Source organism: Pleurodeles waltl, chromosome 12, assembly GCF_031143425.1.
Source record: "Pleurodeles waltl isolate 20211129_DDA chromosome 12, aPleWal1.hap1.20221129, whole genome shotgun sequence".
In the NCBI taxonomy this organism is placed as follows: domain Eukaryota; kingdom Metazoa; phylum Chordata; class Amphibia; order Caudata; family Salamandridae; genus Pleurodeles; species Pleurodeles waltl.
The window spans coordinates 558,116,815-558,142,820 of NC_090451.1; the positions used below are offsets into that span (position 1 = coordinate 558,116,815).

At 45.3% G+C, this 26,006-nt stretch overlaps 1 protein-coding gene across 3 annotated transcripts in view; it reads right to left on the bottom strand.

The window, feature by feature from the left end:
* The window catches only part of WDR59 (WD repeat domain 59), an 813,082-nt gene that overhangs the window by 464,576 nt on the left and 322,500 nt on the right, over nt 1-26,006 (bottom strand). For all 3 annotated transcript variants that reach the window (XR_011199955.1, XM_069217643.1, XM_069217642.1), the window contains exon 14: nt 23,455-23,619. Coding sequence is in view for 2 of the 3 variants with exons in the window: in XM_069217643.1 (XP_069073744.1) it covers nt 23,455-23,619 (165 nt within the window). In the remaining variant the exon portion in view is untranslated. The remainder of the gene's footprint in view (nt 1-23,454; nt 23,620-26,006) is intronic.

Below are 26,006 nucleotides of genomic sequence, written 5' to 3' on the forward strand. Positions count from 1 at the left end.
GCTGTCAGAGGGCTTCAGGCTAATGTAGGCTTTAGGAAACTTCTGCCACTGTCGATGACTGGAAGAATCGCAATGGAAAAGATGGTGGAACTCCCACAACTGCTGTATGTCTTCTCCACACCACTCGTTGTTCCCTGATGGGTTTTCCGGGACCTGGACTCGCTGTTGACTGAGCTGTTGTGGGGGCTGGGTGATCGAGTTGCACTTGACTAAACTACAGAGATCGACAGAGGAGAAGGGACAGGCTGAACGTGACTTTGAGGCTTACTACCTGGCGGCCCAGCACCAGTGGTTCACCCAGATGAAGAGTGATACCCAGAAACCGGTCCCAGGATGCTTGTTTCTGGTCCAGGGAGAACCGGGCCTGGCAGTTCGGGATGGACTGTTCCCATGGGGAACAGGGTCAAAACTGTTTTGTATATGGCTGGGTTCAAACTGGGGTGGCATGGTGAGCAAAAGAACAATGGATTAAACCCAGATCTGTGACTGGGGGTGAGTGTTTGCATTTTTTCAGCACTCTGTCCATTATCTTTTTATGTTGCTAAAGTTGCCCTAAGTGGGAAGGGTATGCCCAGACGTGGGTCCCATGCTCACTATGCCACTGGATTCAAGCTAACCTGGATGATGAAGGGTGATACCCAGAAACCGGTCCCAGGATGCCTGTTTCTGGTCCAGGCAGAACCTGGCCTGGCAGTTCGGGCTGGACTATTCCCATGGGGAACAGGGTCAAGACTGATTTGCATATGGCTGGGTTCAAACTGGGGTAGCATGGTGAGCAAAAGAACGATGGATTAAACCCAGATCTGTGACTGAGGGTGAGTGTTTGCATTGTTCAGCATTCCGTCCATCATCTTTTTGTGTTGTTAAGGTTCACCCAGTTGATTCATTCACAAATGGGAACTGAAGGAGATGGCACAGATACAACCCCAGACCTCTGCATATTATGTCAGATACTCCTACCTCCTCAGCACTCACTGCGGGAAGGTGCTGTGGACCTGTGAGTTAACCAGCACTGTTAGCATCGCTCTCTTCAGCACACTCGTACTAAAAGGCCATACTCCCCAGAACTTTCATTAAGGGGTCTGGAAAAGATGACTCTGGAGACGGCACTGAGGTGCCCTCTCCGACTGGACTGGATTTGAAGTGACTTATATTGGCGACCTTTATAGGGCTGACAAACCTCTACCATTTGATGACCTCTCCACCACATTTGACCTTCCAAGAGGTCAGTTCCTCCTGCACCGAGCAGTGGTCACTACCCCGCACAATCTTTGGAACAACGGCACGACTGAACCCCACCATAATACATGTTGTAAGTTCTTATGCACCTCAACGGGACGGTTAAAGGCAGTAAAAGGAATATATGGGGCCTTGCTACTTGACATCACCAACCCCCTAAAAACACTGAGAACAATGAGAGGGGGATGTGGCCCACCTGATTAATTACACCAAATGGGCTAAGATACTCTTGCACACCTACACGGTATCTAGAAATGCCTGATTTAATTTGAATAACTGCTACTTCCTACATAGGGCATATCTCACTCCCGGCAGGATTATTCGACTCTTCTGAGCAGCAGAGGTGACATGCCCTTGATATAGGAAAGAAGGTTCTGAATTCCTACATATAGTCTGATCCTGTCCCCTACTGGTTGACTATTGGATAAGTTGTGGAATGCATTAATGAAGTCAACCAAAGAGTGAGCCACATACCTCTATGGCCAGTCTACTGGAGCGTTCCCAAGGTCTACCCACTATAAAATTACTACTAGATATGTAGATCTGACCCTGGTTTTTGTAAAAAGGGAGATTACTATGCATTGGAGGGCTGCCAGGGTCCGTAGGTTGATGAAGTGGAGAGGGGGCCTACTTCAGTGGGCGGGCTATTAAAGTGCAATATTGCACCGAGAGGCGAGGCAGGGTCGTGGTCTGATTCCTGGGGCCCGAGCCTGGGATTAGCTGATAGATAGCCTCCGAGACCTGATGCTGATACTCCCAAACATGCCCCATTACCAGCTGACAGAAATAGGGAGAGTCAAAACTAGGAGGACTTAACTCATAAATCTCCAGAGAAGTGAGCCATGTACCAAATGAGTGGTTGTTTTGGTTTGTAAGAAGTAATGGCCTATTGGTGTCATAAAGTTTATCAAAAAAGATGGACAGGGGCCTTGGAGGGTCGGGGTGTAGGGAGGTGTTAGCTGATGGGGAAGAACTGTCTATATTGCAATGTTGTCTTTAATGCACAACTGAATGCCTTAATGAACCATTATGCCTGGACGGGCGCTGTTTGTATTACCAAAAATGCAATAAAGTTTTTTTTTTTTTTTTTTTAAAGTCAGTGTGAGCTTCGCTTTAAACCCAAGGTATGCTGAGGTCTTGTGCCATATGTGGACTACAGTCTGCGTGATGTCTGGCAAGGGCCCCAGTGCCATGTCTCTGTATAGGGTCCCCAGATATCCACGAGGGCCAAGCACTGCCCGGTCCATTTGGATGGTAATTGCAAAGAGTGTGGGTGAAAGGCCCAGTGGTTGTCCGTGGTTAGCTGTGCAGCCCACACTGATGAAATGTTAAATAACATCTTAAATGACATCATTGAAGACATCACCCAACGAATATGGCAGGCTGGTATATGCTTTTCATACTGGAAGGTATTCTGCAAGATACATGTAGTCTTAATTTTCAAAACCCTCTTTACTGCTAAAGGATGTAAGCTTTTGCAACATGCTTGACTTCCTGATATGTCTTGGGAGTGAGCTCTCTATGAATGGTTATGGAAACGTTTAACAGTGTGCAGCACAGACTTGCAGACTGGTGTTTCGCTGATTGCTCTCAAGAGTTCGGTTATCTGTAAAAGCTCTGCTACAGGGCGAAGTCTGTATGTAGTAGGTGCCTACTCTCCTAATGGGCCTTGAGTGTCTAGAGGGAGTGGGTGCTGCACAAGAAGAAGTGCACAGGAGTGAAGATTGTACAGACAAGGTACTTGCCCACTCATGAGTGCATGATTGCTCCCAAGAACTTGGTTATCTTCATAGAGTTCAGTAAAGCCCCCAACTACCTTCTCTATCTGGTGGGAGTGGAAGGCGTTTATAAGGGGCGAGGCCATCGCCTATCATGCTGAAATGGCAAAAATCCAGAAAGAACAAGCTCAGTCTTTGCAACAAGAACTGGACTCTGCAACTCTGGCGTACGCAAAGGACGGCTCTCCCACTTCGGAGAAGGGTTTAGAGGCAGTTAAACTAAGGCTCAACAAGTTTTTTATGTTAGGAAGTCTTGCACCAGCACTCATGTTTTCAAAACTACTATGAGGCAAGTGAACATGCCGGGCGACTTTTGGCATGGTCCATTAAGATGACACAACAAAACGGTGATCAAGTCCATTGCTGACGAAGCCAATAATTGTGTGGTCAATCAACCATGGATATCAATAGAGTAGTTTAGACTCATTATGAGAATTTGTACACCTCTACCTCAGGGCTGGATCCCATTAGAATCAAAGCATATTTGGGCTCAGTAGAGCTGCCTACAGTCACAAATGATAAAAGGGAACTAGCGAAAGCCCCCATCAGATTGGCCGATGTTATCAGTGTGATCTCTAATTCCCCCAGTGGGAAAGCATGTGGGAGCGATGGCCTACCGGCAGACGTCTCTAAGCTCCTGGTTGATCAGTTAGGTGGGTTCCTCGCCACACTGTTCAACAAGATATTAAATGGCTGTGAAATTCCAAAAGAGTTAGTAGATGCCGTTATAGTTCGTTTTTTGAAAAAGAATAAGCCAATCGATAGACCGGCCTCCTAGAGGCCCATTACTCTTTTAAATAATGATTACAAATTGTTTACTAGGATAATGGCCCTAAGGATAACCCCATTAGGGCAAGATGTTGCCCATATGGATCAGGCAGACATATCTCCTTGGACACCAATGTAATTTACCCATACGGCAACAGCAATGCTTTATTGTTGCATCCTTAGTGGCAAAATAATTGATTCTACAACTCTGGAAAATCACTGAAACTCCCTCTTATTACAACTAACTTCGTAAAGTCCAACACAAAGAAAAATTGTACGCTCTAAGGATGGTGGTGTTATTAAAATAATCAAAATATCTGGAAAGGAGGGGGAGCTGCCTAAAGACCATTGGTGGGGCAGAAAGGAGGGGGACTTTAAACAGGAGGTCGAAATGCTATTGCGTAGCTTTGTCATAAGATATTTAATCAAGTAATCTACATCCCTGCTGATATATGTATAAAATTAAGTAATGGGTAAAATTAATAAAAAGATTTAAATAAAGAGTTTGGTACAGTGTGAAGGCTGTATGCAGTGGGAGATTCACCACCTAAGGGACCTTGGGTGTCTAGAGGGAGTGGGGATCTCTGTGGAGGGGTTATGCACAAGGCCAAGACTACTCGCCTGTAGGTACTTTTCTACCCATGTCTTGTCTGGAGCTTGATCACCTAAAGGTGCTTGGATGTCTGGAGGAAAAGGGCTCACCATGAAGCGTTGTTCACAGGGCAAAGATTGTATGCCCGTCCGTGTCTGGTTGGCTGTCAACATTAGGTCAGCTGCCCACAAAGTGTTTGGTACAGGGTGAAGGCCATGCGTAGGAGAAGCATGGTTCATCTAAGGAGGCTTTTGTGTCTGAAAAGTATTTATGCTTTACAAAATTCTGCACCATTTAGTACTTACTTTGATATCTGAAATACTGTATTGGTTTATAAAGTAATTTGAACAAAAGTAGGCTGGATCATGTCATCAGTGATCTCTTTAATGATATAATTGAAAATTTAATTAATGATAAAATAAGTGAGGTGCTAAGCAGTGCGTGGCTGGGGAGCAAATAATTCTTAGTTCAGAAAAATAAGAGCTAGTGAATTTCAGTGGTTTTTTTGTTTTTATATTATTACCATGCATAACTATAACATCATTATAACCTCTGATTTTCCCCCAGAGGATTTCTGTTTTTTAAATGCAAAGAAAGATCTGATTACCATACCTAACTCATCATCATCATCATCACTTTATTTCGCAAAAAATATACTATAAAAGCACAATACAAAACATTTCAAAAAGTAGAAATAAGTCACAGAAATGTTACATTTTAAAAAATCGTATAAAGTTAAAACAGCGGAATACAGTACCTAAAGATTTACATAAATATAGGCATATAGTGAGGGAGTGCAATATTAGTTATACATGGTCTAAAATATATTGCTGACCATACATTGTATTTCACAGTTGTGGACTGCGTTGCCTGCTACTAATATCTATAACTAAGTTTTATTTTTTAAAATTCTAAGTCTAAAATGCCAGATAGATTCAAAAGATTTTGCCAAGGAACACGCCAGTAGCACAGATGGATCCTATTTAAATATTCCCAGAGCCGGTAAGCAATTCCTAAAACCCATTTGTTTGCATAAAGGGATAATCCAGAGAGCCCTCTGTTTGCGGTATGCAGGACATTGGAAGAGGACGTGGATCATAGATTCTTCGTTCTCACAACCCATTGGGCATGACTTGTACCTGCTGGTTGTATTGGACCATTTATAGGTTAGGGTGCACAGAGGAAGAGACCCTATTCTGAATCTGATATACAGGGCACGTTCAAGTGGGGAAAGTAATGTATCCAGGAAATGCTCAAACTCGTAGTGGCATTTAATTTGTAAAAAACTGCCAGTCATGGTAGAGGACGAAGCTTCTAACAATTGCGACACTAAGCCAAAAAGCATCCTTCAAAACCTGTATAGAATTTTTTGGAATAGAAGAAGGGTCCTTCCAGTAGTTCCCCAAACCAAGAGAGGAAAAGGTCCGCTCTACATAAGTACACCACTTAATTTTTGAGGTAGAGTTGGTGCTCAACAGGTTGATCAGCTCAAGTCTATATGGGATAAGAGAATCTACTGACCATAGTCAGATCCAGAACAACAATGGACTCAGGGTGGCAATCTGGTTAATTGAAAAAAGATTTAAATCCATTCGGATAGGTAAGGATGGGGTACTAAAAGGGACTCTTAACAACATCTTTAAGAAAGAGTTTTCCACCCTTGCCAAATCATCCAGGTTGCAATGGCTCCACAACTCAGCTCCATATAGGCCCCCCCCCCCCTTGCTTGAGATTTGTATATTTCTAGAGGAGGAGTCATGGCAAATCTGGGGGATCTGGCTGCAAATGTCATAATGCCACCCGCCCTTTGTTTCAAACACATTGCTGATTTCTGAAGATGAGCGTGCCATTTGTGTGAATCTTCCAATTTTAGTCCTAAATAATCAAAAGCACCCACTCTTTCCAATATGGCACCCTCTAGGCGAATGGGTCTCCTCATTTTTTGCTTTTTATCCCCAAACACCATGTATTTGGTTTTTGTTGAGTTAATTTCTAAACCATGATCTTTGCAAAAGTCCATTAAGCTCATAAGCAAATTAGAGAGACCCGTAGCCGTTTGTGATATTAGCAAGGTGTCATCAGAAACTAGGAGACATGGGATCTTTTGCTCTCCCATTCTGGGGGCATCACCAGAACATTCCAAAAGATAGGGGATACATGTGTTGATGAATAGAAGAAATAATGTGGGGGCAGGTACACAGCCCTGTCTAACGCCACAATTTGTGGGGAACTCTGATGTTAGTTCACCTTTCGGGCCCCATCGAGTTCTAGCATAATTGCCAGTATAAAGATCTCTAATTATATTTAACATGGGACATGAACCCCCACACTGCTCATGACTTCCCACAGCTTTTGGAGTGGAAAAAGGACGAAGGCAGATTTCAAATCTACAAAGGCCACAAAAAGGTGGCCTGAATCCACGTCAACTGTTTTCCATTTGATGGAAATGAAGCGAAAGACCTGGTCGATTGTACTAACTTTGTCTCTAAACCCCGCCTGGAGATGGCTAAGTGCTTGATTATCCACTATCCATTTTTTCAGCCTACTTAGTAACTGGTAACAAAATATTTTTTGTAGGTTATCTAAGAGGCTGATGGGTCTGTAATACCCTGGTATGCCCTTCTCCCCTTTATTATGTACAGGCACAATAATTGCCTCCTTCCATGAATCGGGATAAAATCTGTTTACCAAAACAGCATTCAAGATCCTGTTTACGTACGGACTCCAGTTGTTCAAATCTGCTTTGTACATGTCCGAAGGAATGCCATCTGGCCCTGGGGCCTTCCCTGATTTTTGGGCAATGATGGCAAGCTCAGTTTCTTTTAGTGAAAAGGGTGGCAGAATAGTCACTGGCAGCTGTGAAGATATCGTCTCTCCAAGGATTGTGAAATCACAATCAGATGGAGAGCTATATAATTCCCTGAAGTGGGAGAGCCAAACTTCAGGGGCAATATAGCACTCTGGCTTGAAAACTTGTTTTTGATCGCTACGGGCAACCAAGAGCCAGAAACGTTTGGGATCAGGGGCCCTTGGGCCTCAGCCAATTCCCTCCATAGCACCTCTTCATGTTCAGTTTTACACAACATGCATGTGGAGACATAATTTTGTCTTCCGTTGACAATTTCTTCTCTATCTTTTGATCTTAACGCCTCGATCAAGGTGCTTTTGGCCTCTCTACATCTCTTGTCGAACCACTTATTACTAATTATAACATCGTTTTAACCTTTATTTTTTTTAAGTGAATTTCTAAGACTTTTTTTTTCTTTTAAACGTAAAGTAAGATCTTATTACCATATCGAACTATGAGGTCACTTTAACCTTTGGTTCTCTCCGTGATTACCTAATCCAGGGGGTTTGGATCATATTCACCCAACAGCATACTTTTAAATCGCCACAGTATAGGATTGGATGCAGGGCCTGGTCTGTGATCTGGCCCCGAGCCTAAGAGCCACAGGTAATTAATAGCCACCCATGTGCACTCTTTGGCCAAACTCAGTGTGGGGTTGGTGGCAGGGGCAGTGTAGGAGGCTGGCTCTTTATATGGTGCACACCTACAGGTGAGGCACCCTGTACTGAGTCCAGGCAACCCTTAGTGATAGTGCAGGAGGTTCTAGATAGCCATAGATCTCAAAAGGGTAGCTGTGGAGAGCAGCTAATATATATCCAAGAGAGTGTAAAGTGGTGGCAAATACCACATAGGTCAGTCAGTGATGTTCACACAGGAAAGAACCTCACAAGTGTTAAAAAAATATATATTATATTTATTGTAACACACACTCTAGAACTAACTTTGGTATATATCCTAACCCGAGATATGAACATACAAAAATCTACTTAGCAACAGGCAAGTAAAGGCATAAAATAACATTGGCCCCTATTGGGGAGGCCAAACCATATACTAAAAAAATGGAAGCTGAAAATCACTCCAAGCCCACACTACCACCCAGGGATCCTTAGGACTGGGGAAGTAGTTAAACCCCAAAGATAAATAAGTAGGATTCCCCAGTCGCCCGTTTGCAGAGTTGTAATCCCAGGTCAGTGTCCTTAGGATAACATGGGGAAGTCGCGGTTGGAGTTTTCACGTTTTAGGACCCTTCCCGGAGGACCCAGAGGAAACCCATTGGGACAAGGAAGGTTAAATAGTGAGGATGTCCAGAACAGTGGAGTATCTACACCAGGGTGCCATGTGCATAGGGGTGAAGTTGTGTCAGAACCTCCTATCGAAGTCAATGTGGACCTCTGTTGTCTAGCTCCTGTTGTGACCCGTGGACCAGGTCGGTGGAACCCAGGCATGGAATCCTGAAGAAGAGGGCATAAGGAAAGAGGGGACAGAGTCCAGATAACCCGGAGGTGCCCAGGTGGTACAGGAGGGCAATGCCCACCTGTAGGAGGCTGGCCTGGCTTATAGTGGGTACCTTGTGGTACTTACACCGTGTGCCAGGTCCAGTTATCCCTTATTAGTAGAATAGAGGTGTTTCTAGCAGATTAGGCTGATAGAAGTTAGCTATGGCAAAGCAGCTTAGGCTGAACTAGGAGACATGCAAAGCTCCTACTATACCACTTATATCATATAGCACAATATCATAAGAAAACACAATACTCAGAGTTACTAAAAATGAAGGTACTTTATTTTTATGACAATATGCCACAAGTATCTCAGTGAGTACCCTCAGTTAAAACGTAAGTAATATACACAAGTCATATGTACATAAACCCAAAACAGGTAAGTAATAGTAAGAAAAGTAATGCAAACAGTGTAGAATTACAATAGGATGCAATAGGTGAACATAGGTCTTGGGGCAACACAAACCATATACTCCAAAAGTGGAATGCGAATCACGAATGGACCCCAGACCTATGGGAGCTTGTAGAGGGTTACTAGGACTGTAAGAAAACAGTCAGGGTGTCCAAGATACCCCAACCCAAGACCCTGAAAAGTAGGAGTAAAGTACCCCTACTACCCCGATAGGACACAATAGTCGTGATAGAGAGATTCTGCAAGAACCACAAACACCAGAAAAACACTGAAGATGGATTCCTGGACCTGAGGACCTGCAAGGCAAGGGTACCAAGTCCAAGAGTCGCGATAGTGTCCAGGGGGGACAGGAGCCACAAAAAAAATCCCGGATGAAGGTGCAAGAAGGCTGGCTCTGGGTGGAAGAAGCCAAGGATTCTGCGACAACGAAAAGGGCTAGGAACTTCTCCTTTGAATGGAAGATGTCCCACGGCGTGCTGGAGGTTGCAGAAGTGTTTCCATGCAGAAATACAGCAAACAAGCCTTTCTAACTGCAAGGGTCGCGGTAGAGGTTTTGGGTGCTGCTGGGGACCAGGAAGGACCAGGATGTCGCCCCTTGGAGGAGGAGACAGAGGGGGCGCTCAGCACCCCAAAGAGCCCTCACAGAAGCAGGCAGCAGAAGTAGCGGAGCAGGCACTTAGAAGATTTGTGAACGGGAGTCCACTCAGAGTCACAAAGGAGGGTCCCACGACATTGGAGTCCAACTCAGAGGGTTGAGCACGGCAGGATGAGTGCTGGGGGCAAACCTTGCAACCTTCCAACATCTATCACCCCCAGATCCTCCTTTTACCCCACCACTGTCTGTCCATGTATTCACCCCCCTACCCATGACACGGCGACCATTTCCGGCTCACCGAGCAATCATGACAACGATGCTCCACCCATCTTGCAGGCACATTGCCCACCAAACTTAGAGCTGCTGTCTAGGCCGGCAAGCATCTCCTTGATCAGGACCAGGCCTGTTCCAACAGAGGAACATCACCAACCACCACAAGCCTCACGGGCAAACATTGGTATCAACCCATCTCTGCTCCCTCAGCCACATCTGCCAAACCAACCCCCGACAGCCAACTTCACAAACCCCGGGCATTTAGGCAGGACAACTCAGTCACAATCTGGGGTACGACTTGTCTCATGGAACGTGGCAGGTCTGAAATCTATTCTTCCCCTTCCATCCTTCTCCTCATTTATTGACGAACATGACATATGTCTCCTACAGGAAACATGGTCACTCGACCCACTCTTCCGAACAGGCTACTCAAATTTCCACATCCCCGCTGTGGCCAGCACGAGAGGCAGGCCCTCAGGGGGTCTGACCATCTGGATCAAAACATCGCTTAGCTGCCATATATCACAGCTACCTACTGCCTCTCCCGACCTGTTAGGCCTTCGTCTATCCTTTGGGCCTGACTCTGTGGTGAACATCTTTAATATCTACGCTCGAGGGGTCAGGGGGGTCAAGTCTCCAAAACCCTCAGCGCCCTCGTAGCCCTCTTACAAAATTATCCCCGCCATCATAAAACCATTGTGGCTGGGGACTTCAACGTCACATTCGAACCCCTTGACTGGGACGATCACAGGTCCACCCGCGAGGAAGATCAAGCCTGGTCTATCCCCGCCCTGTCAATTCCACCCATCAAAAGGTGGACGTCGGTTGCCATTCAGGTTAAATCATTGACCATGGAGTTTGGACTCAGGGCGCTAAATGGCAGAACTAATTCAGACACCAACGGTAGTCACACATACAACAAAACGAACCACACCAGCAGAATCGATTATTGCCTATTCGATATAAGATTATGGCCTCTAGTCATCGATATGACAATCATCGAAAGGACCGAAAGTGATCACAACCCTCTCTCTGTCCACACATTAGCCCTAGTTAACCTCCCAGCCACGTCTAACCCCGCAGCAGTAGCACCCGAGGGTATTAACCTGGCCAACAACAAAAGACACCTAAAATGGGTCAATATTGTGGCCCGGCCCGCACTCATCAATGCTGCCAACAACACCCTAAAATCCACACTAAGGGACCTAGAGGCGGGTTCTGCAACACCCCATCAGGAAATTAGCTCAATCCACACCTCCTGCTTTAGGGATATCGCGGACCACTTCTCAGCTTCCCCAGCCCACGACGACAAACGACCCAAAGCCAGGCACCGCTGGTTCAACAAAACGTGCCGGTCCTTAAACAAGCGCTTAGTTCAAGCCATTAAATCCAAGGACCCCATCGCCATCCGCGTAGCTAGGAAGTCCTATAAATCTGCAATATGCATAGCCAAGCGTGATCAAGATAGCAAATGGTTGACAGCACTCAGCGACGCTGTGCGCGAGAGAAATTATAGTCTGTTCTGGTCCCTGGCAGCGCGAGGCCCAGAAACCAGTGGTTTGGACATCACAACCAATATTGCCCCAAGAGACTGGATAGCCCACTTTAGTAGTCTGTACTCCCCTGATCATGATAGCCCCACCTCTGTTTGTACGGGTCCCCTCCTACTTCACTCATTAGCACCAACCACCGCAGCACCCCTGTTGTTCTCCCAAAGTGATATAACTTATTCTCTAAGCACTCTAAAACGCGGCAGGGCCCCTGGTTCAGACTGCGTCCCAGCAGACCTATTCTCAACAGACCTAGCATCCTGGTCAAGATATCTCACCATTATAGCTAACGCAATAGCATCTGGGGCGCCAATTCCCGACTCTTGGAAAGCGGCCATTGTTATTCCAATCTTTAAAAAGGGCGACAGATCTCTTCCCTGTAACTATAGACCCATTAGTCTAATTGACTGTGTCCAAAAAGTCTTCTGCCACTGCCTCCTAGGGAAGATAGAAGAATGGATAATTGACCACGATATCCTTAGCCCCCTCCAAGCCGGTTTCCGAAAGAAGATTTCCACCACTGATCAAGCCCTCAGATTCCTATTATTATATTGGAAAACAGTGTTCATTGATAAAGGCAGCCTTTATGTAGCTTTCGTGGACCTCAAATCTGCCTTTGACCTAGTACCTCGCAACAAACTGTGGGTCACTCTCTCTCGGATGGGAATCCCGGAACACATCCTTGCCATTTTGATACGACTCCACGAGGACAACTACGCACAAGTCAGGTGGGGCAACAAGGGCCAACTTACCGATAGAATCCACGTCTCTAGGGGTGTGCGGCAAGGTTGCGTACTTGCCCCGACCCTCTTTTCCCTGTACATCAACGAAATTGTCCCCTCCCTCCTCAGACTGCAGGCTGACGCACCTTCACTTGGCACACAAAAAATCCCAGTCTTACTCTTTGCCGATGACACTCTTTTGATATCTAAGACCCCTAGTGGTCTAAGGAAACTCCTTGCGTGCTTCGAGCATTTCTGTTCATCCCAGGGACTCGAAATCAACGCAACGAAAACCAAACTAATGACCCTTAATCCCCACAGATCCTTCAAAGGGAAATTTACTTTAGAGGGCTCCTCAATCGAGAAGGTGGGCATTTTCAGCTACCTGGGCATAACACTCACTGACAACATGTCCTGGAAGCCACACATAGGAAAACAAGCCCTTAAATTAAGACAAACAACTGGGGCTCTACTAAAAAATGTCCACCTCTCACACACAAAACCAATTCGCCCAGCATTACAGTTATACGAAGCCCAGGCAGTTTCCTCAGCGCTCTACGGGGCTGAACTTTGGGGTTATACCAAAACCCAAGACCTAACCATCGCTGAAAACAACTTCTTAAGAAACCTTGTGTCCCTTCCGCTAAGCACCCCACTGTTCCCTCTTTTCAAGGACCTCGGCATCAAACGCATTGGTCACAAAGCCCGCCTGCGACCTCTGCTGTACTGGCGGCGTCTCTGGACCACTCCGGAACTTGACATCTTCACCGAAGCTCTACAGGTCATCCTAAAAGCCGACCACCTGCACAGAATCCCCTGGCTACGATCCATCAAGGATTTGCTTCACTCTATCGGGCTCGATGATCTCTGGAACTCACCAGCCACGTCAGTCTTTCCCTCGAAAAGCGAACTAAAGAAACTTTACTGGCAAATGGCCAACAACGAAGACACTCGGGCTGCACTCCACACTACATTATCTTGTGACTTTGCCAACCTAAAAGAGTCATGCAAGTACGAATCTTTTTGGGACCTAATCACGGTCCCAAGGGAAAGGAAACTGTACTTCCAGCTCCGCATTGGAACACTCCCATTAAGACTTTTCACCAGCAGCTGGTCACACAACGAATCCACCGCATGCCCTGCTTGCAAAGCCCCCGTCGAGAATCTCCCTCACCTCCTTTTTGCATGCCCCGCGTATACTGCCCCCCGTAGGAAATGGCTGGCCCCGGCATGCAGACTACTGGGAGCACGCTGCTCTGCGCTAGCTCTGCGAATCCTTAGATCAGACACCAGGCCAACGCTAGTGATCGCTATCGCCAAATTCCTCGGAGCTAGTTGGCTTATTAGAGGGAAAACTCTCCTGGACAAAGACTCCAAATAAGAATGTCCCAACATCCTGCACAGTGCATTTCATTTCATTTCATTTCATCTAATTTTATTCCATTTTATTCTATCTCATTTTTATTCCATTTTAATTTTTATTTATGTTTTACTCCCTTTTATCACCATATTTACCTGCAATTTTATTTTATTACGTGCATTTACTTGTATTTATTACTGCTCGCGCTTTTTTGGCTCTTGTAGCCGCAATAAAGCTTCTTTGAATTGAATTGAATTGAATTGAGTGCTGGGGGCCCAGGCTAGGCTGTGCACAAAGGATTCCTTGGAGAAGTGCACAGAAGCCAGAGCAGCTGCAAATCACGCAGTACACAGGTTTGCAGTTTAGCGTGGGGAGGCAAGGACTTACCTCCACCAAACTTGGACTGAAGGATTACTGGAATGTGGGGGTCACTTGGATATAGCTTCTGTGTTCCAGGGACCACGCTCGCCGAGATGAGAAGGGACTCAGAGGACTGGTGATGCAGAAGTTTGGTGCCTGCGTTAGCAGGGGGAAGACTCCGTCAACCCACTGGAGATTTCTTTGGGATTTCCAGTCAAGGGTGAAGGCAGACAGCCCTCAGAGCATGCACCACCAGGAAGCAGTCAGGAAAGCAGGCAGGATTAGGCGCTACAATGTTGCTGGTAGTCGTCTTGCTACTTTGTTGCGGTTTTGCAGGCGTCCTGGAGCAGTCAGTGGTCGATCCTTAGCAGAAGTTAAAGAGGGAAGTGCAGAGGAACTCTGGTGAGCTCTTGCATTCGTTATCTGAAGAATACCCAAGATGAGAGACCCTAAATAGCCAGAAAAGGAGGTTTGGCTACCAAGAAAGGTAAGATCCTATCAGAGGGGGGTCTCTGATGTCACCTGCTGGCACTGGCCAGTCAGAGCAGTCCAGTGCGCCCCCAAAACCTCTGTTTCCAAGATGGCAGACATCTGGGACACACTGGAGGAGCTCTGGGCACCTCCCCTGGGAGGTACTGGTCAGGGGAGTGGTCACTACCCTCTCCTTTGTCCAGTTTCGCGCAAGAGCAGGGCTGGGAGATCCCTGAACAGGTGTAGACTGGCTTATGCAGAGATGGGCACCATCTGTGCCCATCAAAGCATTTCCATAGGCTGGGGGAGGCTACTCCTCCCCAGCCCTTCACACCTATTTCCAAAGGGAGAGGGTGTAACACCCTCTCTCAGAGGAAATCCTTTGTTCTGCCTTCCTGGGCCAGGGCTGCCCAGACCCCAGGAGGGCAGAAACCTGTCAGGGGGGTTGGCAGCAGCTGCAGTGGAAACCCCGGAAAGGCAGTTTGGCAGTACCCGGGTTCTGTGCTAGAGACCCGGGGGATCATGGAATTGTCTCCCCAACACCAGAATGGTATTGGGGTGATAATTCCATGATCTTAGACATGTTACATGGCCATGTTCGGAGGTACCATTGTGATGCTATACATAGGTAGTGACCTATGTATAGTGCACGTGTGTAATGGTGTCCCCGCACTCACAAAGTCCGGGGAATTTGCCCTGAACGATGTGGGGGCACCTTGGCTAGTGCCAGGGTGCCCACACACTAAGTAACTTGGCACCCAACCTTCACCAAGTGAGTGTTAGACATATAAGTGACTTATAAGTTACTTATGTGCAGTGAAAAATGGCTCTGAAATAACGTGGACGTTATTTCACTCAGGCTGCAGTGGCAGGCCTGTGTAGGGATTGCCTGAGCTCCCTATGGGTGGCAGAAGAAATGCTGCAGCCCATAGGGATCTCCTGGCACCCCAATACCCTGGGGTACCTCAGTACCATATACAAGGGAATTATATGGGTGTACCAGTGTGCCAATGAGAATTGATAAATTTAGCCACTAGCCTGCAGTGACAAATTTAGAAAGCAGAGAGAGCATAAACACTGAGGTTCTGGTTAGCAGAGCCTCAGTGATACAGTTAGGCACCACTTAGGGAACACATACAGGGTACACACTATGAGCAGTGAGGTCCAGCCTAGCAGGATCCCAGTGACACAAGGGCTAAAACAAACATAAATGCAGTGAAAATGGGGGTAACATGCCAGGCAAGATGGTACTTTCCTACACCACCCTTCTCTGAGATGCTTTTCTGTTGAACGGGAGTCGCAGGGAAGCAACAGCAGCACAGTAAAGAGAAATGCACACATCGCAGGAGTTACAGAAAATATGTTGTTCTTTGAGCTGTATAGTGCTGGAGGCCGGTGCTTTTTGGTGGTTCATAGGGGTTCCAGCCAAGCAGCTTCAGCAAGGGATCACAGACTTCCCAGTTGCAAGAAAGATAGGTCAGACCTCTGGAGGGACACAGAACCACCACCTGTGTTGTAGAGCCTTGAAGAGTCTGTAGGACAGCAGGATCCACAAATCGGCAGCTGCCGTTGAGATGCCTGCTGATGCAGGGGAGTGACTCCTTCACTCCACGGGAGATTCCTTCTTGCTTTCCCAAGTGCAGGCAGAGTCCCTGTGACAATGGAGGATGCACAGGGGTTGCAGAAGTCTTAGCAGATCTTGGAAACAAAGTTGCAGGAGCCCTCCTACTGGTAACAGTCTTACTCTTAGTTCCAGCGACGAACAGCAGCAGCTCTGGTGTCTAGGTTGCAGACTTCCTGTGCAGAGGAGACTTGTAGGCAGTTCCTGAAGTCTTGCAAACAAATCTAAGGTCCCACCCTCTGGGAAGCCCTTAAGTGACCAAGTAAGGGGGTTGGACACTTTCTGCAGGGACCCACCTATCGGGGGGAGGTTAAAGGGCGTCACCCAGCTGGACTAACCAATCAGATGCTCCCAGGGGCCTCTACTCATTTTATTTCCAAGATGGCAGAATCAAGTGGCCAACTGGTAGAGCTCTGTGCACGTCCCTAGGGGAGGAGCTGGACGGGGGTGGTCACTCTCCTGTCCTTTGTGTGGTTTCGCACCAGAGTCGGAGCTGGAGGTTCCTGCACTGGAGCAAACTGGTATATGCAAGGAGGGCACCAAATGTGCCCTTCAAAGCAGTCTGGTGGTGCTCAGAGGCACCCTCACCACAGCCCAGTGACACCAGTTTCTAAATGAGGGGTTTACAGGAACTCCTTTGCTCTGCCTTCTCCTGCCCGAGCTCAGCTCAGCAGCAGGAGGGCAGAACAGTGTCTGTGGTCGGCAGCAAAACCGGCTGGCAGGCAAATATGGGGGTCCCCGAGAAAATCCCCTGAGTAAATGGGATCATGCAACTAACACTGGAATCGATGTAGGTGCATGATTCCAACATGTAAAGCCATTATGTAGTTGCACATCTTGTGCTGACCAGTGTCCACTACATACCTTAAGATGGCTTCACCACACTTCACCAGAAAATTGAGTCTGGGGTTTGTAGGGGCACCCCTCTCATGGAGGGGTGCCCTCACACTTAGAACCATGCACCAAGCCCTTGGGCTAAAGGGCCTATCTTAGGGGTGACTTATAGGGTTAGAGCGCAATGACCATGACATAAGGCAAACCCTATATCTGGGGTGCATGCACCATTTCATACAGGCTGCAATGGCAGACTTGTAGTCACGGTTTGCATGGGCCCCAATGGGTTGCACAATACATGCTGCAGCCCATGGGGTACCCCTGGTGTACTAATAGAATAATGTCCAAGGCACACATATATATTAAATGATTGAAGTCCACAGATCCATAGGTGAAAAGTTATTGTGTGTTTAATGTAGCTTCCTTCTTCAAACACATCCAAGGCAGCCAATGCCTGTTTCGTCACGCGACCAATCATCGCATTGACTTCATCAAGGCTGCAAATAATAAATAAAATTACCTATGTAATATCAAACAACAGATACTGCATGAATATAAGATGTACAATAAGAATTCCCAGTGCTCACATAGTAGTGCTCACGATCCACTAGTATGGTGAAAAAAAGTGAGAGGAAAATGTCAAGAAAAATCTGAAGAGAAAATGGTGGGTGATACAACCATTAGTAATACCAAGTGATATTTACAGACAAACAACCAATAATCCAGAAAAATGTTCATGTGCTCAATCTGTGAAACAATGGCACCCCCTACACCAAAATGCTACCAATCTTTTTGTGTTAAGTTAAACCAGATACAAACAAATTTCCAAACTTTTTGAACTCGCCTCCATTGATTGAATCAATTCGGAAAAAATCCCTTATTGCCAACATTTTCAAAAGAATCAATTCAGCGATCTCTCGCACAGAGTATCTGGTATAACGTTATTGGAAGTCCAGTAATGACCTAAAGACCATATCAAAGTTTCAAATGAATGCAAACTACCACAATCCAGGGAAATAAACATCAAAAAAGTATTAATACACTCAAATAAATTGCATAAATTGAGGCCAGATATCTAAAACATTTACCATTGTACCAAAAGAAAATTAGCACAAAATGTCAAACAAGACCCCTATCAATGGCTCGACATTCACTACGACCATTCGTTAAACTAATAATGAGACTGTAACTCATATCCAAATCATATAAAAAAGACAAGTAAAGTAATAAACAGTAATTAGGACTTCCTAAGGCGCTTCATCGGAAACAAATGCTCGCGTAATATTCGAAACTCAAACAAAGTGTAATAACTCACTTACCCCCAAAAACTGATAAATACATCATAACCAAACTTAATAACAACGTGTGCGCTGCTAAAACCATTAAACCGCACTCACCTCCCACGTCAACCGTTTATACGTGAGGAAACAGCAAACTAGAAAGCGGTCTACCTCAGTGAAAGGTGTCCGCCATTATTGTAGTTTCACTACATACGAGGAACAGAATACGAAAACTGACTAATGATGCTCAATATTCACCATTATTGAAGTCCCCATTTGACCATCTCGAAGCGTATATAGTTATCTAAACTACATAAAACAAATTAGACCAGACAAAATGGTCAAAGTAAAACTTAAGATGGTAACCATATCTGAATTATAAAAAATACATCCAAACCCATATAAGATAATCTAAGGGAAACAAGTACTTTATTATAAACCTAAATAAATGCAACAAAACTAGCTATTGATAATAAATATCCATCATTATTAATGTTCAATATTCACCACCCAGAGGCATATGTAATTGTCTAGAATAAAATAAACAGAATTAAGCTGACAAATTAGTAACAATAGATTAGTAAAATAATAACAATAACTGAAGAAAAAGGTTTCTTCAGAAACAATATATAATGTGAGAGAAGCACAAAAGAACCATGAACCATGAACCACTCTCCCCACGAAATAAATTTGTAGTTGTAGACCCAAATAAATTAAGTAAACTTCCAACAAAAAATTGCGGGAGACAAATCCAACCCATAGTTGTATACCACAATGTTAAAGGTAAGTGACCATTCTCCATAGAGACAGCACGCGTAACAATCTCTCCTAACTATATAATCAATATAAACTGTATATTAACAATAACATAAGTATCTCATCGAATAACAAAAGCAATTGAAATCTCTGTAACATAAATTCAGTCAGCTCCCGGACGACATATATATATATTAAATAAATTAAAAATGAATCACCCAAAAAGAACTCCAATTCATGATTGGTATTTAAACCCTCCTTAACAGTTTTTAGTCTCAATATTCAAACACATTCTCGTTTCCTGAGGCGCAATTCCCTATTACCTCCTCGAGGGTCCAAACGTATGTGTTCAAGGCCAAAAAAATGAAAGTTCTTGATATGGCCCTGCGCTGCACATTGTTGAATGTGTAAAGCGATTGGGTACCTGACATCACCTTGTCTCACCGCCCTATAGTGTTTACTGATTCTCAATTTCAAAGCTCTAATAGTACTCCCAACATATATTCGATCACAATTACAAACCATCGCATAAACCACATTTACTATTACAATTGATATATGTTTGAATCCGAAATTCCTCCCCAATACCGTTAGTAAATGAGCAAATTCCGTTTTTTGCCCACTTACAATACCACAGTACCCACATTTAAAGAAGCCTTTATTCCTCATTGTTAACCAATCTCTAGGATATACAGTCTTAGGATAGCTAGGACATGGTATATTTTACAAACTTTTGCCCCTACGATACGTAAAACATGGACGATCAGAGATGTATTTATGTAAATTCTTATCCGCCCTCAATATATGCCAATGCTTATATATACATTTAAGTAAATCACTAGACGCTTGTGTATAATCCACCACACATCTTATCATAGCCCTTTCGGTTTTGGGAATATAAGTAAGAGTATCCTTCCTGTCCACTCGCATAACCTTTTTACAGGTTTTCTTGATAACTGATATGTCATACCCCCGTTGTACAAACCGTCTACTCATATCCTCAGTGCAACGTTGAAAATCTTCATCCTTACTACAGTTTCGTCTTGCGCGTATTAACTCCCCATACGGGATTGAGTTTATTTGATGTTTAGGATGTGCACTTCCTGCATGCAACAAGGAATACCAATACCCTGAGTACCATATACTAGGGGCTTACATAGGTGCACAAGTATGCCAATTGTTGGATGTATAAGTTACTTATCAAATCAATTTAGGGGAGAGAGCACTGACACTGGGGTCCAGGTTAACAGAATCCCAGTTTCCCGCAGTCTAAACATACTGATACCAGACACAAAAGTGGGGGCAACTATGCCATAAAGATGCTACTTTCCTACAGCCAGAACTATGGGCATGCCCTGAATACAACCCCACAGTCAATCAACTATCTGCAGATGTCCAACCTCAATGGATCCTCGCCCTATATTTTCCATTTTTTTCTCTTTTTCAAACTTGTATAACTCGCGCCTCTGCCAAGCACAGTTTTCTCATCAATAATTTTATTTTAAATGTTATAGTGATATTATCAATTATGTACTAAAGATGTCATCACTGATGTGGGATAATTAGAAGTGCATGGCCAGGGCACAAGTATTGGTTACCTTACAGCACAAGATAAAGTTTATTGAGATAAGTCTTACTATAACTGCTTAATTTCACTGATTTTGGGTGTGTAAAATCTGAACTTAACTATAATGTCCCTGTAACCTTTGTTTTTTTGTTTTCTTAGTGAATTTCTAAGGTTTTTTGTTTAATTATGTTTCCTAAATATAACATCTCTGTAGCTTTTTTTTTTTAGTGACTTTCTACAGTTTTTAAAAAAATTAGTATTTCCAAACTATAACATCCCTGTAACAACCTTTGTTTTTTTTCCAGTGAATTTCTAGTTTTTTTTTGTTGTTTTTTTACGTGCAGTAATATTTAATTACCATACTTTAATACAACTGACGTAGCGCATGGCCTGCAGCCAGGGTCTGTGGGCAACCCCTCCAAAGGCAACCAACTCGGGAGGGAGAGACGCACCCATCCACCAGGTCCCGCCACTTTCTTTTTTTTTTTTTAGGGGAGGGAGTAGGTGCCCTCCCCCCCTTCCCAGGCCATTTCTGTCCCCAGGGACCCGATCCCCAGGGGCCCATGGCTGGATTTATGGGGGAAGGGTAACACAACGCCCTCTCCAGGACAATTTCGACCATGGGGAACCCCAACTCCCGGACTGGCTATATTATAAAGGGGGAGGGGGGGCATGCAACCCCCCTCTCCGGGCCAATTTGGCCCCTGAGACCCCATCCCCTGGGACCCCAACTTTTTATAGGGGAAGGAGGGCACAAAGCCCTCCTCCTGGGTCAATTCTGTCTCTGTGAACCCCATCCCTAGGGGCCCGGCCAATACTCGGTGGGTGCCCTGGAGCTACCCAGCGAAACCAACCATATTCTTGTTGAGGGTGCAGGGGGAGCCCCAACTCCCCGGATACCCAGTTAGCTCCCCGTCTTCACCAGGAATCGGGATTGCTCTTTATTTATTTTCATTTGTTACCCTGCTCACTGCAGTGCAGGTGGGGAAACAGATGAAGTCTGCTCCCCGCAAGCAGGAGCATTTTTTGTGATTGCTGCCACCAAGCAAGAGCAAACATGTATTTCCCTATCCGCGCCAGGGGCGGGAAGGGAAACTGCTATGTCCCAGGGTAGGCACTCCAGGACACAGGAGGAGCCAGCCCTGGGGGATGGGGCCCCCAGGGCCATTAATGGCTCCAGGAGGGGGGCCGAGTGGCCCCCCTCACCAATTAATGAAGAGGATGGGGTCCCTGGGGCCGAACGCATCCCAGGGAAGAGGGCCACGTGGGCCCCCCCTTCCTTTTATTTTTTGCTAAGGCCAGTCTCGAAATCTGACAGGGAGGAGGGTCTGTGTGGCCCCTCTCCCTGTTCTTAAAGGCTGCTGGGCCTGGGCCTGGGTAATAGGGTCCCCTGGGGCTGAAATCAACCTGGGAGGGGAGCCATACAGTCCCCCTCCCTGTTTTTCAAATTGGTTGGGCCCCACAGGATGGGGTCCCCATGGCCGTAATCGGCCTGGAGAAGGGGACACATGCACCTCCCTCCCCTATGATATAATTTAATAAACTTTCCCCATGTGTCTTTTCACAAAAAACAAATGCAGGTAACTACGCTTTTTTTTTAATAAATAAAAAAATTGCTAGAAATCCGTTCCAAAATTCGCTCTAGTGCCCCCCAGAACCATGCCTAGGGGGTCCAGGTATTCCTACCATGCCCCTTGTGTTTATTTTATATTTTTTCTTGGGACTCGGCCGCGTTCGAGTGCCAAGATAGCTGCCACCACTTCCTTGTTGAAGTGGTGGCAGCCAATCAGATCTCATTTTGAGATCTGTCAGATCTGGGGACCCTTCGTGTCTCTAGTTATACATGAATAGTTTTTCTTTAATAACTTCAAAATAACTGAACGGATTTACACCAAATCACAAAAAGCTCTCTGCACTCTTTCTGGACCAAGAGCTAACTTTCTGCCAAATTTAGTGCACTTTCATTCAGTGTTTTGGGTTGTAGTTTTGTCTAAAATTCTCCATGGGAAACTACATGGGGAAAATGCGTTTTGGTACTCCCCCTTTTCTTGGCCCCCACTTGACGAATCACCCCTAATCATTCCAGACAGCAGCTGAAGTGACTGGCAAACTAGTTTTCAAAATTTTGTGATGTTTCGCCAAATGATGCCAAAGTTATTAGCAAAACAAAAAAATGCTTTTCCTATAGAGAGAGAGAATGAGAATGTGCGCGTGCACATTGTATTACATGTGTGGTGGTAAAGGCATGCATGATATTGGCATCAACTGTTAAGGCATATAAAATACCTGAGGAACCCATTGTGTACATTAGGGACAAGAACCTGCAGAATGGCAGCATACATTGTATGGAAAGAGAGCACCTCAAACTCATTAAGCCAGTAGTCAAATTTTTTAGTATCACAATAAAGTGTTTCATCCTTCACACCGACAATTAAGTGAATTTGAAATTGTATACTTGGCAGCATCAACGCAAGGCTGGGTGTTTCAAATGGAAGTACACTGTGGAAAAGTAATCCCTGGAATGCGTCGATATAAACAAGAAATATGTAGAAATTAACTGGATAACCTTGGGAGGCATGACGCAGAGTGGGAGACTACGAGGAGATGACAGACAGAAGGGAGGGTAGAGGAAATGGAAGATTAATAGCGTTGAGACATTTCTGTGGTCCAGACCAAAACCAAAGATAACATTAACAAAACAATGATATCCTGGTGTGTCACCTTATTTGATGATATACTGTTTTTCCAAGAATGAGGTTGTCTCAAACTGTGAGAATCAAACCTCCAGAACAGGACTTGAGAAGTTTAATAGAATGGTACAGGCAGTACCACAGAAGGCAGGCAAGCTTCAGTCAGGCACAGCATCAGATGAACTAAGACAAGTAAAGCAAGAGAGATCAATCAGGAAAAGTATTGTTTTATGAATGCCTACCTTTAAGAGTGATGCCTTCATGGATGATGTAATGGTCGTAGGGCTCACAAACTGAAAGGAGGGTGCAGCGTTGTTTGGGTATTGCACAGGAAACATCACCATCAACCGCACACGATGGTTGCCACAGTGCACAGACACAGTGCAGCTCCGATTCAAAGCATCCATCTGTCAGGGAGAGACAAAAAGAGATCTACTCGTCAAGGAGGATCAATGTTCATAACATGCAGGTTTCAATGGTTCACACCAGATTGCCTAGGTCCAGGAGACTGCTTTCCTAGGTCCCTGTTTTCATTTTTGCAACAGTGGTGCTTTAGCAATACTAGAGATAAACAGTTTCCATAAATCATAATAGATGGCCCTTGGCTTGCCAAAACAGTATGTTGTGGATTTCTCCTCAATATTCAAGAGTACATCTTGGCATAGTACCTCATTACAAGCATGACACCCATATTCTCTTGCATGAAGGCTGATGTTTGCCTGTGTTTCTCTGTAATTTAAATAACTATTGTCAAATGCTGCTTTTGTTTTTATAAACTGCAGCACCAATATGGTCAGTTACTGCAATTAAACTGTCAAAACATGCACTCATTTCTCACATCAATTATAAACAGTAGAAACCATCATAATGATACTTACAAAATTATTGGCCATTAAAGATTTCAGATCACTGAATTTTACTTTTGTTAACATGTAGTTGGACTAGGATCAGTTTTCTGGCAAACAAGACTGAAGTTGCGAATTTTATTAAAGTAGAGGAAATGTTTAGGTCTCTACACAAGGAGGATGGGTTATTAAGAATGAAGAACAAAACTGCACTGTGAGCCTGACCCCTGAGATGGAGGCTGCTTCAGTTGTCTCTGCTAGAGCACACAGCTGTCCCCAGATAGTCATGGCTTCTCGGATGTTCCAGTGCAGAGTGAAGGAGACTTCTGGATGGGTTCACATTACAAGGACTTAAGAATGCTGCAGAGTAAGGATATCATGCTTAAAACACTGTATTGCATACTATCTGCAACTCCACATCTCCCCAAATGAACTACAGTTGCAGGATTCTACAACTATGTAAATGAAGAGCTGCAGGACTCATGTCCTTCTCCCAGTCCTATAGCAATGGGACAGAGAAAAGGTGAAGGATCATCAAACAAAATTGAGGTTTGCACAGAGAAAAATACTGTGCATTCCGTAGGTTCAAGAACGATGAAGAAAGTAGCCGTTCTTCAAAGAAATGGGCTCAGGCGATGTGTGGCAAGGGTTCCACCGAGAGGACAGGAGCTACACGTTTTACACAGGAGCACATAATACCTCCTCCCAATTCAACTATTTTCTCCTCCCGAAAGCTGACCTCCATAAAGCATTAGCTGCACAAATCCTTCCCCATGGACTGACGGACCACTCCAAAATCACCCTTTCCCTGCGTGTAGCCCAATGAATTGTCATTCCGCTGGCGTTTGATTACATGGTTCTTTCAGGATATGGCCCTTACCTCCCTGATGGGAAGAATGGTTGACACATACTTGGCCCACAATCACCTTTCTGTGCAGTCCCCGGCTATTCTATGGGAGGCCCTATAGCCCACATTGCAGGGGGAGATTGTTAGCTACCTGACTGCAAAGAAATGTAAGAAGCGACAAATGGTCCAAGATCGGGAGAGGCAGGTTGAGGGCCTGGAAGCACGGTACTCGTTGAACCCTGATCCCAAAGTCTTCAGACATAAACTTCATGTTGAATCCAGCTTCTTCTTGATAAGGCCAAGACAATGTGGCTGGTCTTGCAGTCCGGTATCTATCTGTTGGGGAACAAAGCTGGTAGGCTACGCCATTGTCTCTGCTCCAATATTCCTGGATGCTCTATTTTTGGGATTTTGTGAGCTCCAGGGTCTCAGGGAATGATGATATAGCACATCAATTTGCCCTTTTCTAGACAGACCTGAATGCTTTGTGCGTCAATCTGCCCGACGCAAAAATCCTGTGGCTTCTGTCAGACTAGCCCCTCAAGACCCTATTGCAGACTGAAAGAGCAACGCTCGACGAAGACCTGACTCTTGAGGAGCTAACAGTGGCTCTAGGTGATCTGCAATCTGGTAAGGCGCTGGGCCCCAGTGGGTTCCTGTATGAATTCTTTAAACTGTTTATGGACAAACATGGGGAATCCCTTAACGCAGCCCTCAAGGAAGCAGTGGTCATGGAATTACTTCCTCCTGACTTCCGGAGGGGAGAGACTGTAGTGATTCACAAACCAGGGAGACCCCTGACCAATGCTCCTCCTATTGCCCAATTTCTTTAATAAACAAAGACGGCAAGATCCTGGCCAATGCTCTGGCCAACTGCTTGCTAGGGTTATCCCTTCCTTTGTCGACCGGGATCAGGTAGGCTTCATGCCTGGATGTGCCACCAGACACAATATCCGTAGAGTATATAATGTGCTTGACCTGGCTGACCACTTTGATGGACCAGCAGAAATACCGCTGGCAGATACTGAGCAGGCATCTGACTCAGTGGATCTGAGGTATTTATTTTCACTCCTTCGCCAGCTACACTTTGGGCCCAAGTTTC